Source organism: Tympanuchus pallidicinctus, unplaced genomic scaffold (assembly GCF_026119805.1).
Source record: "Tympanuchus pallidicinctus isolate F22 unplaced genomic scaffold, pur_lepc_1.0 scaffold16, whole genome shotgun sequence".
Classification (NCBI taxonomy): domain Eukaryota; kingdom Metazoa; phylum Chordata; class Aves; order Galliformes; family Phasianidae; genus Tympanuchus; species Tympanuchus pallidicinctus.
Window position 1 is genome coordinate 530,644 of NW_026294679.1, and position 18,917 is coordinate 549,560.

General features: G+C 53.2%; 1 protein-coding gene across 4 annotated transcripts in view; it reads left to right on the forward strand.

The window, feature by feature from the left end:
• Positions 1 to 1,451: 1,451 nt before the first annotated feature.
• STK32C (serine/threonine kinase 32C) overlaps positions 1,452 to 18,917 on the forward strand; it is a 57,988-nt gene continuing 40,522 nt past the window's right edge. For 2 of the 4 annotated variants that reach the window (XR_008205072.1, XM_052677061.1), the window contains exon 1: positions 1,458 to 1,647. Coding sequence is in view for 2 of the 4 variants with exons in the window: in XM_052677061.1 (XP_052533021.1) it covers positions 1,563 to 1,647 (85 nt within the window). In the remaining 2 variants the exon portion in view is untranslated. Of the gene's footprint in view, positions 1,648 to 18,917 lie in introns of all 4 variants that reach the window. The other 2 variants (XM_052677063.1, XM_052677062.1) reach the window with 2 other exon arrangements.

Here is an 18,917-nt window from a genome sequence, read left to right on the forward strand (position 1 = left end):
TGCCCTAAGGATGCAGTAACCAACATCCCTGTTTCACAACATACCATAAAAGAAAACAGCACAAGTCTTAAATTAGAAACCATGAAGTCAGGTCAGGTACACGCTGCGCCTTCTCGAGGGATAAGAGGTGGAACCAACAGCTGTGCCCTTGCTATGGCTTCAACACACAGCTGGGAGGGCTGTGTGCCATATGGAAAAGCTGACACTTCAACACTGCTTATTTTCCTAATTTAATTTAAATCCTTGCATCGCACCCTGAAATGCTAAAACATGATAGAAAATTCAGCAATAACAGCAGAGTAACGAAGACCAACGCTGCAGCAAAGAACAAGCTGAAGCACAACAACTGAAAACACAAAAGCAAAGGAAAAAAACTTGGTTAACTTTGGAAAAACTACAGGCAGGCAGGGTACCAGCAAGGCACCCTCAGTGCCGCTGCCAGCCCTTACATGAGGTCTGGAGGGGGCGGATCCTGGCTCCAGCCCTTCCTGTCAATCAGGTACATTGCATGCAGCTGAGCTGCCCTGGGCTGGCCCTGCCTCCCACCAGGTGCTCCATCACTGCTTCAGGCCGTGACTTTGCATTTCTGCTGCACACCCACATTGCTCTGTGTTGCACCTGTGTTACATTACAGCTATAAGTGGAATCAGCCACTTCACTCCTGCACTGCAAACTCCAGGCCCGGTTGGCTTTTCCAAATCCAAGCTTAGAATAATGGAATCACAGAATAGCGCAGGCTGGAAAAGCCCTTCGAGACCCCAACTCCACAGTCCCACAGCCCACGTCCCTCAGTACCACATCCCTGCAGCTCTGAACGCCTCCATGGATGGGGACTGCCCACCCCTGGGCAGCTGTGCCAGCGCCGCTCTCTGGAGCAGACATTGCTGTGATACCATCCTGACCCTCCGTGGCGCAGTGTGAGGCCATCGCCTCTCATCCTGCTCATCTCTGCTACCTGGGGCCTCTGCCGACCTCGGCACAACTTCCCATCAGGGCGTTGCTTCTATGGGACATCCTTAAGAGCGCGGCAACAGAGATCTTTCCGGTGGGGAGATTCTGAAACTCTGGGGAACTTCCGTGCAAGAGAAACTTCAATTTTGTTACCAAAAGGACAACGCCCGCGGCTGCCTTCGGACGGCCGGGTTACAGGTCAGAGCCGGCTCGTGCCGACCGATTCCAGCCGCGCGAGCCCCGCTTGCACGCACAGCTGCCGTGTGCAGCCACACTCAGCGCGCGCCCGCGACGAGAAGCTCAGCAGAGCGGCGCCGCCCACCGCACCTGGAGCGCCGCTGTCCTCCCGCCGCCGCCGGGGGCGCTGCGTGCCGCCACTCCCGGCCCTCCTCCGCCCCGCCCCGCCCCGCCCGGCCGCGCTCGCCGTCCCCGCCGCCCCGCGCTGCGGCAGCCGCCGCGGGCAGGAGGAGCGGGGCTGCCATGCGGGCGGTCGGCCGCGGCGCGTTGGGCGGCTGAGCGCGGCTCGGGGCCGTTCGTCCCGCTCGGTCCCGCTCGCGGGAGCCGCCGTTCGGCGGGGAGCGGCGCGCGGGGCATGCCATCCGCTCGGCCCGATGTTCCACTGGGGCAAGTGGAAGAAGAGGATGGGAGCGAGCGCCTCCTCCTCCAAGAGACCCGTGTTCGACGAGCGGGAGGACGGTAAGCGTCCCGTCCGCACCTGTTGCGGGGCGCGGCGGATCCGCGGGGAGCGGCCGGGCGGGCCGGGAAAGTTCGGGTCGGAACGGCGGCGCGGGGCCGCGGGAGGGAAAGTTGGAGCGGGGCGGTGCGGTGCGGGGAGACGTGCGGGATGTGCGCGAGGGGCCGGGAAGCACCGCGGCCGTACGTCGGGCACGGGGAGCCGCCGGCGTGGCGGTAATTCGCCCTCGTTCGTCCTCGTTACCGCTGGGCCGAGAGGAGCTGCGTGTCGGAGTCACCGCCGGCCCCCAGCTCCCGTCAGTTGCCGTAGCCGTGTGTGGGGCCGGCACCGCGCTGCCTGCTCGCGCGGCCCCGCGCCTTCGCGGGGCGTTGTGAAAGGGTTTGGCCGTGGATGCGGGCCGGCGGCGGGAGCGGTGAGCGGTGCGAGGTGGGGACTTTGCTCCGGAATTCAGACGGAGCTGCGCCTGCACGCAGCCTGTGCAGGGAAATGGAGCTCTGCGGGTGAACCGCTGCTGGCCAAAAGCTGCTGGCGCTGATAACGGGGATTGCGAGCGGTGCTCTGCGATGTTCATCGGCACTGCTGCTCCGCGTGCCTGCTGCGCTCCGTGGTGCGGTTCGGCTGCGCGCCTGTTTGCTGCGCAGCATGGTTGCTATGGAGATCCCTTAAGACGTCCCAGTAAGTTCCTGAGATAAAGAAGGCGGTTAGTACTTCGGCTCTGTGTGTGACACTGTGCGGAATGACGGCCAGTGCTGATGACTTTAAGTAAAACAGTAATAAAGGATATAAAAAATGAATAGGTGAGGACGTGACGTTTAACCTGTGGTTTCCCACTGGTGCACGTACAGGAGCCCAGCTGCCCTGAGCCAGCATCCGACTCCTTTCAGTTGTGGAAGGGTGTGTGTAAAGAGGAGGTGAACGCTTATTCTCATAAGTAATAACATAAGGTCCAGAGATTGCCTTCAGCTCAGTGTGCTGCCACGTGCAGGTTAGGGCATAGAAATGCTTGGTGCTGCCTAGCCCGGCTGACTCGAGCAGGGCTGTGGGCTGGGAGCTGCCTGCCCGACTCTGGCCCTCTGCTGCTGCTCCATGCTGTGCTGCTGTGTGACTGCAGTCTGTGGTCCTGGGCTGCTGTGCTCCACTTAATTGTGGCACGGAGCGCTGCTTCTCCTGTCTGCTCCCTCCATCTCTGGCAGCATGGTGTCCTGTTCTCTGCAGGACATCTGGCTGTTTTTCAGGGGTCGAGGCAGTGCTGGGTGCAGCAGTGGTGCAGCCCCGCTCTGCCTTCCTGCCACCACCTGGGCGCTGGGGCTGTGCAGCACCTGCATGGAGCAGGCTGGCACTGACCAGCAGCGTCCTGCTCCTCGCTGCCCTCATGCTGGGTGCCGTGCCCTGTGCCGCCCCAACGCAGCTGCTTCTGTTAGCACTGCTGGGGCTGATCTGAACCCCCTGGGGAGCGGCTCCCTGCCTCCTGCTGATGCTCGTGTTCCTGGTGCTGTGTGAGACTGCAGCGCGTTCTGCTGTTTGCTGATAAAATCTGAAATATTTCTGAGGGTTTCAGAGCTGGGATGCAAAACGTTGGAAAGCTGACTGCGATAGGAGGGCAGCAGCGTGCCTGGTGTTTGCTTCCTGAAGGCAGCAGTACGTGCAGAGATGGGTTCTGTCATCTTTGTGAGTACTGGCATCGGGTGCTTCCAGTGCGCAGACAGCAGCTGATAGAGCTGTGTCCATTTGGGTGCCGCTGCCCAGGGATGTGGTGCCACAAGTGTTGGGCGAAGCTGAGCCTAATTTTCTCAATTGGGTGTAAAAGAGAAAAAAGCATAAAGGAAAAAAATAGAAGGTCTAAAAAACCCAACAAACCCAACCCTGTAGGGCTGAGTGCTCCCAAAGCTGCGATGTGCTGCAGTTGAGGTGGGGTGAAGGAAGCCTGCATGTATGTGGCAGTGTGTTGGTCATTAACTCTGTGAACTGTTTCATATTGAGAAGAATGGATCCCTTTCTGTAAGGGTTTTGTAGGACTTCTTATTTATAACCGTGAAAGCCATTAGAAATCTTGTTGCCTGGCCCAGGAGCTGGCTCTCAGAAGCAGAGGTGGTGCAGCCTGGTGCCTCCATTCCCTCCCGGGGCTCCCTTCAGAGCAAAGGCACTAAGGTTTCCCTGCACAGCATCCATGTGTTGTGGGGCTTATACGTTTTTGTCGTTAATGGAGGCAGGAAGTGTTTTCTGTCCTTACTCTGGGAAAGGAACAAACAAGTCGTTGGTTTGTTTCTATGTTTGTTTGTTTGCTTTCCCAAATGCAGAAAACTGCTGTTGTGAAGCTAACAGGAATGCTTCAACGCTGCTATGCTAGACTGCTTACAGGTGAGCTGGGCTCAGGAGCTGAGCTGAGCAGTAGAAGTGCATGGCAGGGGGGCAGAGCACTGTGTGCGTGTGCCCCGTACCCGAAGTGCGAGCAGGCCGGGGCTCCTCCCATCTCAGGGGCTCCTACGGCCGCGCACAGCACACGAGGGACAACGTGCAAAGTCATCCGGCGTTGTTCTACCTTCGGCTTGCGCTGAGCCGGGCCGACCCCAGGGCTCCATGCCGACGCGGTGGCACTGCCTCACGTTCGCAGCAGATTTACGGGGTGTTAATGTGGCAGCCTAATTGTTTTTGTCGCCGTCTGCGTCGGCGGTTGCATGCCAGCCCTGTGACACTGCGCTCCGCCGGCTTCACCTTTCTCGTTCCCCAGCCTCGCTCCTCATGGAGGCTCCCAGCAGCTCAGCTCCGGCAGGCCGGAGGTACGCAGCACAGCGCTGGGCGATGTGACCGCGGGAGTTCAGGTTTCCCCTCTCGAGGAACGGAGCTCTTTGCTCAGGTGGGAGCAAGCCCTGACCGGGCACTGGGGGACCGTTGCTGGCTGTAGATGGCTGTTGCTGGCTCAGTGCCCGCCCCGCGGTGCCGCTCGGTGCCGGGCCGCCCCGCTCCGCTCGGTGCCGCCGTGCTCGCGCACCCCGGGAGGCGGGTCGGCCCGCGGCTGCTCCGCTCCGTCCCCATGGAAACGGGCGGCAAGTTGCAGATGTGGGGTAACGTGCCGCGACCATCTCGCGGCCATTCCGAGCGCTGGGCCGGTGGCTGCGCGGCGCCGCCCGGCACGGCGTGGCAGCGGGCGGCTCCCAGGCGCCGCGGGGTGCGGAACGGAGCCGGGCCGGCAGCTCCGGTTCCAGGCCGCCCGCTCCTCGCAGCTGCAGCCCTGTCACAGGTGTGAGTTACGGCGTCGGGCTGCCAAGGCGCGCTTTTATTTCTCCTCCTGCTTCCTGTTTTCTGATCTCACGGCAGCGTGTCCAGCTGGAAGGCAGAGCCTGTCTGCAGCCGGACTCGCACGGCTGTGGGTTGGGAGCGCAGAGGCGCTTGCTGCCTGCTATTGAAGAACAGGAGAATAAAGGCTTTCTGTTCCAAAGTGGTAACTCAGTAAGTGTCAGGGGGGAGGAGGAGGGAGTGAGAATTGCAAGGAGGTGTCAGAAAAGCTGTGTTTAGTGTTGTCGTTCGTTTCTTTGTGTTCCTTTTTTTGTAAAGGATCTTTCTTCCTGCAGATCCGTGGCCTTTTTTGGAGCGTAGTTTACCCAGAGGCAGGTTCTTGTCACACGTTCCTGCTGCCTGCCCTGCCTCGAGCAGGAGCCCTTCGCTCCGTCTGGCAAGTTGGAGCTGTTTGGCAGTTGTGCTTTCAGATGGTCAGGTGAAAAGCAATGGGCAGCTCAGGCTGCTTTCCTGAAGTCAAATAAGGAAAAGGTAACAGATCTGACTGCGGTTCATGGGATGCTGGCTTTATTGGAATGGAGAAGGCAGATCAGAGAAAAGCAGTCAAAGATACAGGTAGAATGTCAGATCAAATTGATACTTCGCCTGTTCTCTAAAGGTCCCAATCACTACAGTCTGCTTGAGAATTGAGAATAGCTCTGAAGAACGTGCTTCTAGGGGCTTAAACACCTTCTTTATCACATTAGAATGGCAGAAATACAGAACCTTTCAGGCTGGAAGAGCTCCCTGAGATCCACTGCCCGCATCCCTCTGTGCCAGGTCCCCAGGGGTCTGAACAGCTCCAGGGTCGGGACCCCCAGCCCAGGGCAGCCTGTTTGTTGCCGGTGTGATGACCTCATTCTGCCGCTGCTTCCCCCGGTGCCTGCAGCTGAGTTTTCCAGGGGCTACAAGTGCAATTAAATGACGCTAAACAGGAGCTGTTGTGCTTGGTTCCGGGTGCTGAGACCCAAGGGCGGTGGGTGCCTGGCATGTGGAGGTGCAGGTTGTGTGGTGCATAACGGCAGCTTTTATAAGGTAAAAATTACAACCTTGGAAGTGAAAGGTGTTGATTTGCGTCGATTTGATGCCTTTATTGTGTGGAACTTCTGAAGCGATGAGCACTTCACAGCCGTGTATGGCTGGTGTAGTTCTCACATGATGGTGGTCACAGACATCCAGAGGCGGGCGCGCAGAATGTCTGTGTGTAGACATGGAGAACGGTTCCTTTTCAGTGTTTGTTTCTTGTGGAATGGTTTTACTGCCTTACCCCAGGACCCCAGTGGCAGAGCACCTCTAATCACAGATAACAACTACGTAATAGCTGCCTGCTGTGTGACGTGCAGGTCACAGGGAGGCAACTGCAGCCAGCAGTGCTGACAGAAGCGTGAATCCGAGTGCTTCTGTGCCTGTGTGTGCAGAGGTGTGCAGGAGGAGCTGTGAGGGCGGGGAGCTGAGAGCCAACCTGGGCTTCAGCCTTCATCTCCCTAATGACGGCGGGTGGCTTGTGAGCACCTGAGTGTCTCCTAACAGGAGAAGATAAATGTCAGCATCCTCTTCTGTCCCACTTGAATTCTTCAGGAATTAAGTTGTTTTACGTGACAGTTATGGAAAACTAAAACTGCTTGGGATGTGTGAACAGACGGCTGTGAGCACCGCTAAGCAGTGAGATCTGACAGTGCCAGAACGTCCATGTGCTGAGTCACCTCCCTGTGGTTCTTCGGGGGCTTTTCCCGAAGAAAACCTGGACCAGCAGAGGGATGAGGTGCTGAGTGGTGCTCTGACTTCAGCAGCCCACTGGTCTGGCTGTGCACCGAGTCCTTGTGGGTGACGGTCAGCCAGCCCGTGTAATTAAGTGGGACATCACGTACCAATGTATTCACAGCTCAAATGGCAGTTCTGGAAGCTGATCATTTGTGGTTCAAAAAATAACCCTGTTTGGCTCTTGGGCACCAGCAGCGAGTTCGTGTGCTCCAGGCAGGTCTGTGTTAACCTGCAGCGAGTTCTTCCAGTGAGTGGAGCACATGTTGTCCAGGGCTGGTGCGGAGTGGGGGGCTGGAGAAATGTACTGAGCATCTGGAAGCAAAGCGGTGAGGCTAAAGGCATGGAAGCATGACCCGGTGCCTTGCCCTGGGTCTCCCTGCTGCACTGTCTGTGCAAGGGAAAAACACGGCTGTCTTTGCTCAGAAAAAAATATTTCCATCTTTCTTCATTTCAGGTTCAGTCTCTCACTGAGCCCCTTCTCCCCACCCTGAAGCAAATCCCACGACCGTGCAAAATACTGACTTGTGATGTGTGTCCTGTGAGAGAAGGATTGCATGGCGGTATCAGAAGGCATCGTGTGTATTTCAGACACCCAGTGTGGGGGAAAAAGAGAACAGCAGTGACTAGGAAGGCACTGAATTGGTGAGAAGCCATTGTGGTATGTGGGAACTTGGCACCTGAGACACTTCCTAGCACTGGACTCTAACGCTACTGGTGTAGACAAGTTGTGTAGTATGAGAGCACGGGGGGAGTACTTGGAACCACTTCTATGGTTATTTAAGGGATTGTGATGTGTTTCTGATTTAGAACCTGAATATAGTGACAAAAGTCAGAGCGAAAGGCTTGGGCAGAAGCTCTGGCTGCTGAGAGCAAGCTGGTCTCCATAGGGTAGGCCGGAACTCGGTGAGGAGGGGGCTGCACATGTGCTGCTGCTGAAGGAGTGGGGCTGTTGTGTAGCTGTGTGTGTCAGCTGGCCGTTCGTTGTGCTGGAGGCCATCAGGTCAGTCAGGTTCCTTTGAAATCTCTTTCCTGCTGGCTGCACAAGTAGTGCAGTGTGTGCACACCTCGGAGGGCTCCGGACATCTCATGAGCACATCTTTTCCTTGCAAATGGCACTGCTACTACTATTTTCTGTGCTATTTTGGTGTAGAAAAAGCACTTTCGAAGCATTGGATGGCAAGTGTGTTGCTGAGGTGTGACACTCCCTGGCAGTGCATATTGCAAACACCCACAAGCCAGTGCCATGACAACTGAGCAGGAATGAGATCTGCCCAAGCATATTGATGGCTGTGCAGTTGGTCTTCGTGTGCTGCAAGTTGCTGTGGAAGCATGGTTACCTCTTGGATCGGGCTGTCAGTGGGTGCATCTTCCTCCATGCTGCCAGCATCTCATGCTATCTGGCACTGTCAGAATGGTATCATATCTTATGTGAAAGGTCTTTTTTTTTTTTTTTTTTTGAACCGTGATATGGAGAATGCTAAATGACCTTGTAAAACTATGTCACACGATCCATTAGAAAGAGAATGTGCTGCATGTTTTCCTGGAACCCCAGTTAATGGAGCTGGCAGGCAAGGCTAGAAGGTAGGAAGTGCAGAAAATAATATATATTAGGCTTGGGTTGTTTGCACCGTGGGAGAATGTGCTTTTTGCTCTACAGAAAATAAGGCTAAAGCCTGGTCCCAAGTAATTTGCATTTTAAAGGCTCAGTACTGCGTGTTGTAATGAAATGAATAACTCACAGGTGTTCAAACAGCCCCAGTAACTTCATGTTCCAGGTTCTGGGTTTTCTCCATGCTCCAGCAAATGGGGCACCCAGCCAGGCTTCAGCCCCACGCCTGCCCTGGCAGTGCCAGCAGTCAGTAACATCCTGCCTGGCTTTCGCCAAACACAAGAAGTGTTTGTTTACTGTCGTACATCTCTGCGCCTTTGACCAGTAATGAGCACTTCCAGGGAAGGGAGTGCTGGCTTGAGCTGTTGCTATGAGCTGGGTTTATCTTTGAGTTCCCCAACTGGGAAATGGTGCCTGTTCAGAAATGTGCTCTGTCTTGTAGGAAGAGAGTAAAGCTCTTCACTGCAAGAAAGACATCAAGGCTCTGGAACACGTCCAGAGAAGGACAGCAGTGCTGTGCAGAGTCTGGAGCGCAGGGCTTATGTGGAGCGGCTGAGGAAGCTGGGGTTGTTGGCTGAGGAGAAGAGGAGGCTTGGGGGAATTCACTGCTCCTTACAACTCCTGACAGGAGGTTGTGGCGAGGTAGGGGTTGGCCTGTGCCCCAAATAGCAGCGATAGAATGAGAGGTGGTGGCTTCACATTGCACCAGGCAGGGTCAGGTTGGTATCAGAGCAGTTTGTTCTGCAGAGAGCGGCCAGGCGCTGGCACAGCTGCCCAGGGTGGGCAGTGCCCGTCCATGGAGGCGTTCAGAGCTGCGGGGATGTGGCACTGAGGGACGTGGGCTGCGCTTGGGGATCTGAAGGGGCTTTTCCAGCCTGCAGTGCTCTGTGATTGTAGAATAGCACGCAGTGCTCAGCAGCAGAGGTGGCTGTCCTGCTCCCGCAGCGCGGTGCTGTGCTCGGCTTATCCCAGCACCTGCACACTGCCTGGCAGCCAGCAGCAGTCCTGCTGCGTCTCAGTGCGGCTGCTCCGTACGGGCAGCTCTGGGGGCAGGTGGGGATGTTGCCGTGTCAGTGCTGTGCAGAGGTCCTGTGGTAACTCTGTGACAGCAGGGCAGGTCTGTGTGCAGCTCGGATGCTGTGTGTGGCACAGCGCAAGCTCAGCGTGCCGGGGCGCTGGTGTTTGCTGTTCAGTTTGGTTTTTATCACACATTAGATGCCAGAGTGAGAAAAATTGTGAGCAGGTGTCAAAACAAGCACCGTGGTGAGCAGAACTGAGGGATTGGTTCAGGTATGGTGCACTGAAACGTGCATCTTCCGATGTGGCTTTGTCCTACAGAGATCAGTGTGTGAAATTATGCACCAAACACCAGGTTTCTTTTAACTGGGACAAATTGCTTCTGTTTGTCAAAACGCCAAGTAACAGCAACAAGAGTTGTGTTGTTGTTTGCCCCTCTGTAAAACTTAAGCAGTGGTTTTAGCGCCGTGTTCCTTCCAGCCTTGGCGTAGTGTTTTTCTGCGCTTGGTTCAGCATCTCTTCTCCCATTCAGGCTGGAGGGCGATTCTTTCTCCTTTCCAAACCACGGCAGGCCCTGGTGCTGCTGTGATCCTCTCCAGCTGGGTTTGTCAGCGCTGTGGCCGCGTTTCCCACAGGGCTGAGGCACCGCTGATGGAGAGAGAGCAAACTGGCTCCTCCCTGCTGAAGGTATTTTGGGAGCGCGTGTCTGCTGCTCGTCACTGCCAGGACAAAGATAGGACTGTGCTCCTGAAATAGCACTGCGGGGCCACGTGTGCGCTGCAGGCTGCACTGGTGCTTCTGCTGAGGAGGAAAATCCAGAGTTTGTTTTCGAGTTATCATAATTGTGTTGACAGTGCTGTCGCGTGGAAAGCTGTCTTAACTGGGTAGTGTATAAATTAGCTGCAAGTACAATGTGTGTGCAGATACCACACGCTGCTCACATCACCGTGTGAGTAAATGAAGACCTTGTCGGCTTTTTAAAATGCACGTACATGTAATTGCCTGCCTGGTGAGGCAGCCAGGCCTGCAGTTGCTGAGTGCCCATGTGGGATTGAGCGCAGCACTGCTGGGTGCCCCAGTCTGCTCCTGTGGCTCCCATTATGTGCATGCATTGAGGACATCATCGCAGGCATGAAGTGAATCTCTGTGGTACTCGTCTGTCCAGCTGCCAAGAACTGAGCAGAAAGGAACGGCTCCAGCTCTTTTTCATGAAAGTGTTTTTTCTTTGTTTTCTTGTTAAAATTTTCTTCGCAGTGCTTGAGTGGAGTGAAATGCTGTAGCAGAAAGCTGCAGCAGAGACCGCTCTTAAATCTGTAGTTATGATATGTGCAGCATTTTTAGAGCTGCAGTAAATAGACACTAAAAAAACCCAAGCAAGTTGCATTTTGGTAAGCGCATCTCCAGTTGCAGTTCTTTTGGATAAAATGTTTCCTATGGACTGTTTCTTTTGCACTGGAACAGGCTGCCCAGGGAGGTGGTGGAGTCTCCTCTGGAGATGTTCAAGACCTGCCTGGATGCCTACCTGTGCGACCTGCTGTAGGGAACCTGCTTTGGCAGGGGGGTTGGACTCTGATCTCTGGAGCTCCCTTCCCACCCCTACCATTCTGTGATTCTGTGATTCTGTGACCCACAAATGATGAGCGATGATATCAAAGTGTCTCTGAGCTGCACCACTGCAGGGTTGGTGTGTGCTCACCTTCCCACACAGGGGAGGTGCTGGGTGCTCCTGGCCCGATGGAATTGCTGCTGCAGCGGAGGCGTACGGCCCCATCTGTGCACGGACACACAGTGCCTTTTGCCTTTTCTCTCCTGTGTTCCAGTGGTTGTTACCAGCCACAGTGAAATGGATGTGAAAGACAGTCTTGTTCTTCCTTATGCTGTGGCAAATAGTAAAGTCCCTTTGGATGAAAACCCAGTTCAGGAATGAGGGAATGCTGGTTGGAAGCTCTGAGGGGCGGCTGCACAGCCACAGGTATGGGTTACTGACAGAGTAGGGCTGTGGTGGGGTGTGGGAGCCTGCAGTGCTGTCAGATATGGCTCCCAGCACAGAGACCGTTCCTGCAGGAAGGGAGATGCAGTGGAGCAGTGATGGAGTGCAGCAATAGGCGCAGTTTGGAAGGCGCTGGCAGGAGGCGTGCAGCAGGAGCCCTTTGCAGCTCGCAGCTCCAGTCCTGGCGGTGCAGATGGGGCACAGGGCAGCGCGCCTCTGCACTCCTCAGTTTGAGAGCTGGAAAGAGCCAGAACGTGCTGTGAGGAACCTTGCACCAGGCTGTTGGTGGGGATTGGGTCCCACGGCACAAACGGCCCCGGGGCTGTGTGTGATAAAGGTACGGGGCCTTTTCCTGTGCCACAGGGTCCATCGCGCACCAGTCGCTGCAGAGCCCAGCCGTTTGTTCACCATAGCGCTGCGTTCTGCATAAAACGAGAAGTCAGCCAACAAGTGGCAGCCCCCGTCCTTCCTGAGAGCCGTCTTTGTTGCCTTCTGCGGCTACACACAAAAAAGTACGTGAGGACTTCAGTTACCCACAGTTACTGGGTTTAACGCGAATGACTCACTTTTTCACAGAAAAGCATTTGTTAATTACTAATATTGAAAACTTTTCTAGTGATTGATGTTAAAATTTTTCCGACAACGGCGTGAGAGCCTTTCCAAGCAGCGCAATAGCAGCAGCTCTGTGTAACTCCGAGTCCCGCTGATGTTCTGATACCAAAACGGCTCTTATCCTTTGCTCCCCAAGGGCTCCGTCTCTCGGCGCTGCGTTCGTGTGACGGCAGCCGTTGCCGGCGCTGCCGGGTTGCTGTGGCGCTGGGTTTCCCGCCCTGCTCTGCTGCTCCCCGCCCCGGGAGGCCGCCGGGCTGCGGGAGCCGCGGCTGCTGTCCGTGGTGCTGAGCGCCGCTCCCCGCGGCTCCGCCCTGACGTCCCGTTCTGCAGCCAGCCACCAAAACGTTGTTGTCTCGTTTTTCTCAAGCGGATAGCATCATTTCCTTGCTTCCTGTGCGACTGAATAAGTCTTCTGAAGCGTCTGGGAAGCATCCCAGCTCCACGAGCGGCCTTAGAGCGGCTGAGGAGAGGTGCGGTGCAGCAGGGAGGAATATCTCTGCCCTCCAGTTTGTTCCTTGGAGAAATGGCCTGGCTGCTATTGCTCTCTTGGCGTGTCAGCAGTAATACAACCCGACAGTGCTGTCAGCACGCGGCTGGGGACTCTGCCTGCATCTCAGGGCACCGATTTCCACAGGTTTAGTATTGCTATATAAAGGAGTAGTCCGTTGTTCCTAAATTTACTCTATTAATGTCAGAGAGCATGAAGGAAAAATAGCAAAAATAAGCTGACATTTACAGCAGGGAGTGATACAGGGAACGGGCCAGTTGCTGCTGCGCTGTTTGCACTGAGCAGTCTGTGAGTGTTTGTTCCTGTATCTGGCTTAATTACTCAAGCACGGAATCTCATCTGCGTAGCTGGCTTTTTCCACTTCAGGCATAGCTCCTGAGTGTGTTATGCTGAGGGCTCTGATTTCAAGCACAATGCTGACATTGTCAGCACTTCTAAAGAAACACAAAGGGGAAAGATGGGGAAACCAAATTTACCATCATTGTGGAGCTGGACGGTCGGTGGTGCCTCACAGTGATCAGCACTGGGCTGTGTGCTGCTATGGGGGTGGGCAGGATAATCACTAAACTTAAAGCAGTGCTTCAGTGGACTTAATTATAGGAACAACTGAAAGGAAAGTGTCTTTGTTGGGTTTGGTGCTGCAGAAGAGCAGACCTGCTGGCTTGACGAGGATCGCTCTTTAATTAAATTGTTCTGTAGTTAGAGGGTAGAGAAAACCATTAAGAGGCACTCTGCTGAGGCTGCTGGGGCGATGTTAATTATCGATGGTTAATTAAAAAGCAAGCGAGAGGAACGTTCTTTCAGGGACTTGAGCGAGGGCTTGGGGTTGCCTGTCCCGTTGTTCTGCGTCCCATTGCAACCACGCCCTGGCTCCGTTCTGGGTCTTGTGTAGAAGGAGCAATGCTGTAAGGGCTGTCCCTGAGAACACACAGGCTGCTGTGGCTTTCGCACTGCAGCCCAGCTGTGCGCGCTCTGTGGCTGCCTTTGCTCATCAGCCGGCCCTGCAGCCCATGGCCGTGTTCCTTGTTTTGCCACACGCTTCACTTAAATCCCTCATCCAACACATTCGTTTTGTTTCCTATGCAAATTTATCTGGGTAAATGAGCAAAATAAGTGTTGCTTATATGTTTTGACAATTACAGTACAATTTTCATTACGATCCTTCCTCATATACTGCTGAATGTTATGTGGTGTGTTTGGTGTAAACAAAGATGTTCTGCTAAAGTGCAATGCGGTTACTGGAGCTGAAGCCTCGTTGCTAAAACCCAAGTTAAAATATGGTGAACTTCCAGCTTCTCTGGTTTTACATTCATTTTTGCAGCTTAAGTGCAAGGAAATGACATAAGTAATGCACAGAGCAGTCAATGAGAATGACTCATTTGAACCTTTGGGAAGTGGGCTAAGAAAAAGGAAAGTAAAGGGGAAAAATTAATGCTTGCGTTCGTTTATTTTGAGTTAAAAGTTCAGGTATTACAGTGTGTTAATGCTCCCAGTGAGCTCTGTTCAAAGCTGTGGGCACCAGCAGTTGTTGCTCACCAGGACAACGGCCTGCTCTGCCTGATATTCCTGTTAATCGCTTTCTGCCTCTGAGGGATCTATTTTGAAGCCTAAGCCTATTGTGCCAACACGAAGGCAGCTGTAACGTTGTCATGCAGTGGTAAATTGGCAATGACTTTGCGTTTCATAATTAGTTAACAAGGAATAGCTTGGAATGCACGTGTCTTTCAATGTATCATTAACGCGCGCCTCACACGGTTGACACACTGTTAATTAATGGGATTTTCCAAAGCTCTCAGTGACAGGTTCCATTTTGCCTCACGCAGTTGCCTGACGAACCACTGATGCAGATGGGAGCACGTTAAGGCTGCGGCTGGACTTTTATTTGGTATTTATTTTTTTTCTGACAAATGCTTTGGGACTCCGGGCTGACGAGAGGCTCTTGGCAGCACAGTGCGTGTGACGGTGCGTGTGCCCCAGGTCTGTGGTGCAGCCCCATTGCAGAGGGGTGGGTTGCTGCCCAGAGCTTCGTGGCTGGGGCTGGACGTGGTTGGGGCCCATCTCTGTTCCCTCTGCTCACGGTGAAGGTCGTGAGAAACATTTCGAAGAAGTAATTTGAGAAACTATTTCCAGAGATTTGTGCCGAGTTAAAGACTTCAATTCAAGGTGTCTGTTACTTAATGGCACTTAGAGATGCACTTCGGAAAGAAGCTCTGGCTTCTGAACTAAAATTTGCTTTGCAAACTAGTAAGATAGAGGTAGCTTATTCTGCTCCAGTACAAAAGCCTCAAAGAAATTAATGTCTGTCTTTAGAGGTGTTTGTTGTTGGAAGTGAGAAACGTTCACCTGGGCCTTTGCAGGCATTCTGCTGTGGAGGAGCTCGCAGTGACAGAGCAGACTGCAGCGTTTTGTTCCCAGCTCGATATGGAGCTGATTAATCAATCTGCTTTTTGGACTTAGTACCGCCATACTCTCCTGGGTTTGGTGCTCTTTTCCTTTTCCTTACAGTTCAGAAAATTGTCACACTTTTCCTATCAATCTCAACACCAGCTACTTAGAAAGGGTGCATTCCCCAGAACGGGGAGGTGGGAGCACTGGTGGGAGGGCACCCAGCCTGGGGAGGGGAGGGAAGGAGTGCGACCACGGCGTGCCAGAGGGAGCGCAGCCTGGTGTGCAGAGCACAGCAGCCCTGGGGCGGTGGTGTGCGTTTCTGCACGGCTCCCGATGGCCCATCCCTGTTGCTACTGGTGTTCGGGTTTAGGGTTTGCTTAGGCAACAAAGAAGAAGAAAACTGGCCCCGCTGTACCGGTTGAGAATCAAATCAGTGTTTTTGCAATTTCCCTTACGTCCTCAGGGTATTTTTATCAGCTACCTCATGCTAACAGCCTTGTCTGAGTCATCTCTTCCCTAGTTTGGATTTGTGCTCCTTTCTGTGCCTCTTCGCTGCAGGGCCTTGTTCCACTGAGCACAGCCTGGTCTGCTCTCACTGAGGCTGTCTGAGGTTATTAAATTAGGTGGTGGTTGTGAACATTGATGTGTTTTATTTAGCAGCCTTCTGAATTAGCGAGTGTCCGTAATGCAGCAATTCATAATTTATCACAGAGGTAACAGGTAAGGTTTCGATTTAATTATTGTTTGCTTTGGTAGTTGAGAGGTTTATGTGGAGAAACGCAGAGATGAAAGGCAGCCCTTCCCAATCTGCAGGCCCTTCTTTGAGCAGTGAGATGGGGGAACATTCGGTGCTGCTCCCAGAGCAGGACAGCTTTGCTCCAGAATGGTTGGCAGGATCATGTTGTGCTTCCTAATCAATAGCAAAGCTACTGGGAGAGTTGCCCTGTCGGTGTTTAAGACGTGCTGTCATTTTCTGTGCTCCTGCCATGCTTGATTTCCTTACTTAATGAACAGAAAAATGTCTGCGTGGGAACAATGGACAGCTGTACTGCTCATATTATTCCAAATGGTGACTATTATATTTATGATAGAATGATCCAAATATGAGCCATCTGTTATTAAGATGTTCACTTCATAGAGAACGTTTCCTTATCTCATGTAATGTTCACATGAAGAACCGAGGCTGTAATCTCTTCGTAGAAAGGATGCTAACTGAGAAATTGCTCCAAATCGTACATTTCTTGTTCCTGAAGTGTTGCTGAGGGGTTGCTAAAACATTTCGGTACCAATGACCTCTGACTCACCCCCATACACAGCCATGTGTGCTGTGGGCTCTGCATGCCTCTGGCTCATTGGGACCCCCAGGTGCTCCCAGGGCAGCAGGCAGCTCTGCACAGAGGCAGCTTCACCCAGCGGTGCTGTGGTTACATGCAAAACCTATGGCTGTGCTGGCCCTGGGCACAGCAAGGCTCTGCTGGGTTCTCCTGGGCTTGGTGGCTTCGTGGTGCTGACATGGACGTGGGGAGAGCTTGTGCCTCATCCTGCCCTCAGTTTGCATGGAGCTGCAGTCGCTTGGGCTGAGATCCTGGCTGGTGACCTGATTGAATCCGTTGGGGCAAAAACCTCTAAGAAATCAATTTGTTGCTGGAGGACCTGGCAACATCCAATTTTGCATTGTAGAGTAAGGGGAGCAGAGTCAGGAGTAATCAGGGGAAATCTAGAAGTAACCAGAGATAAGGGCCCAGTCTTTCTCTTTGGGAGCGTGAAGTGTTTGTGATTGATTGCGTGGGAAGCAGCACTGGAGTCTGAAATGAAAGGGAGGTGTGGAAGATGCAGTAGGTCAAAGGTGGGATGTGCTAAAGGATCCGTGAGCTGACAGCTGCCAAGCATAGAGTGTGCCTGAGAACAGTGAGGTGTGAGGAGGTCTGAACTGATGCTCGGGTATGGCCACGTCTCCAGTGATGACAGTAGCAGCAGAGCTTGGGGCAGACAAGTTGGCTTTTGGGCAATATTCTGCAATCCTGTGAAATTTTCTATGCTGAGAACACGTGTGCAGCTTGGAGCCCGTTTAAAATCTGGCTTTTCCATCTTCAGAGCCTGTCGAGGTCACCTGCAAAGAACGTGGATTTTTGTGTGATGTAACTGATCTCGCAGTGCTGTATCCCTGCTGTGCTTCCTTCGTTTCCTTTACTAAAGAGCATTTTTCATCCCTTTGATGAGGCTCCGTTTGTCCTACCTGCCTGGCCCTCCCAGATGGGAGCTGGGTGCTCCCGGCTCAGGGCCCGCAGCACTGCTCCCCATCTCTTGCTTTATTTGTGTTTTTCAACAAGGCCACGTGTGCTCCATGGTAATCACAGGCTTTCAGTGCTTCACAAGTGGAAGGGAGCTGGAGGCTTGCTTCCTGAAATAGAAGATGTCAGCAGATATTGTGTGGTTCGGGAGCACATCTATTATGCCGGTGTCAAGGTAAACACAACGTGTGTGATTTTTAGTTTTGTTAAAGGGAAAATCTGACTTGCACCAGTGTAGATAATTTACCTTTGTTACCGGCTCCTGTGGGGAGATGCGTTCTGCCTCTCGCCTGCCTACCGATGCTCAGCAGCAGGTGTGGATGCAGGCGGCAGGAGCTGGAGGTGCTGCGCTGGGGGGCTTCAGAAGTCATGGGGACGTTTTTGGTTTGTCCACATTAAGGAAAAGATCTGCAAGCGCGCCTGCCGGCTCGGTGTCGTTCCCTGAAGTAATCATCCATGTATTTTAGAAACTAATTTACGCTGGAGATAATTTCTTAAGAGATTTTAATCACCTCAGCTTGAAGTAAATAGATAAACAAAAATTTAGCGTAGTTCAGAAATGTGTTGACACAAACATTACTTCAGCACATTCTTTGATCTGCTCCATGTGTGCTGCGGGGCACGTAGCAGATGGAAATGCTGTGGGCAACTTCTGTGGTTTTTCCATTTTTGTAGCACATTAAATTTTGATTCTCGTCTCTGACGGGGAAAGTGCTGCTTCACAAAAGGGGCTCATAGCTGTGCTGGGAACCACAGGCGTGCTCTGCTCTGGCCGCAGTTTGTGCAACTCTAACCTATTATTTAGAAAATTGCCTTTGTTACTGATAATTGGGATAAAAGGAAGACTGCTTAACACTGGCCAACCCAAGTTTCTGGGACATTAAGTTCTAATGGACAGATATGGGTTGGTCTTAAAAGATGAGTCTGACATCATCCGGCTCTTACTAACTATTAAACCTCGTTTCTGTAATTCTCTTGGCAACTATAATTGTGTTGCCATAGTTCCTTTGTTAATCGAGCAAGGCATTAATGCATTTTGAGTACTTCTCGCTCTAAAGACACACAAAAAAATACCTTACGTTTGACAACGTTAACTGGGACCTCTGATAAGAAGAGGCAGAGTGTGCATTCTGCATACATCTGATGTCCCCACGGGGCCTGCAGTGCTTCATGTGCCAGACGTGGCTCTGCCCAGCTATAGAATTGATGACAGTCCCCCCATGGAGTCCGCGTTTGGTGCAGCTTGTCAGAGCAGTCCTGAGACAGGAGGCGGTGCATTTCGGCACATCTGACCAGTGCTGACTTTCCACTGCAGCAGAAAGTCAAACCCTCGGGGTTGTTCCTGACACCGCGGTGCTGGTTGGCTGGCGCGCGAGGAGCTGCTCCCAGCCTGGTGTCGGTGAGTCGTGTGCTGGCAGTGCTTACTGTGAAGCATCTGCCCCATTTTCATGGCACAAAAGATGGGCTCTTATTTCCCACTTCCTGTGATTCTATGATACCCTCCTCATTGCCTCCTCCTCTGTCAGCCGCCTCTGCATAGTGCCCTGTGTGCCGTGCTGGTGGTACTGGTGAGCAGCGTGGGCACAGAGCTGGGGCCTTGCTGGCAGCTTTCTGGGCGGTGCTGACAGACACGCAGAGCTGTTCTCCTCTCTCCTTGTCCTTCGGGCAGGCCTGTGGGATAAGTCAGTCAAAATCAATTTCCGTCTTCTCGGATGGAAATCTTCCGATTCGGCCCAGACTTACTTAGAGAGGGATCCGTGGGAGATTTATATGGTCGTAAAAGGCTTTTGTGAGTAATTACAGGCTTAAAGGAGTTGTAGCGT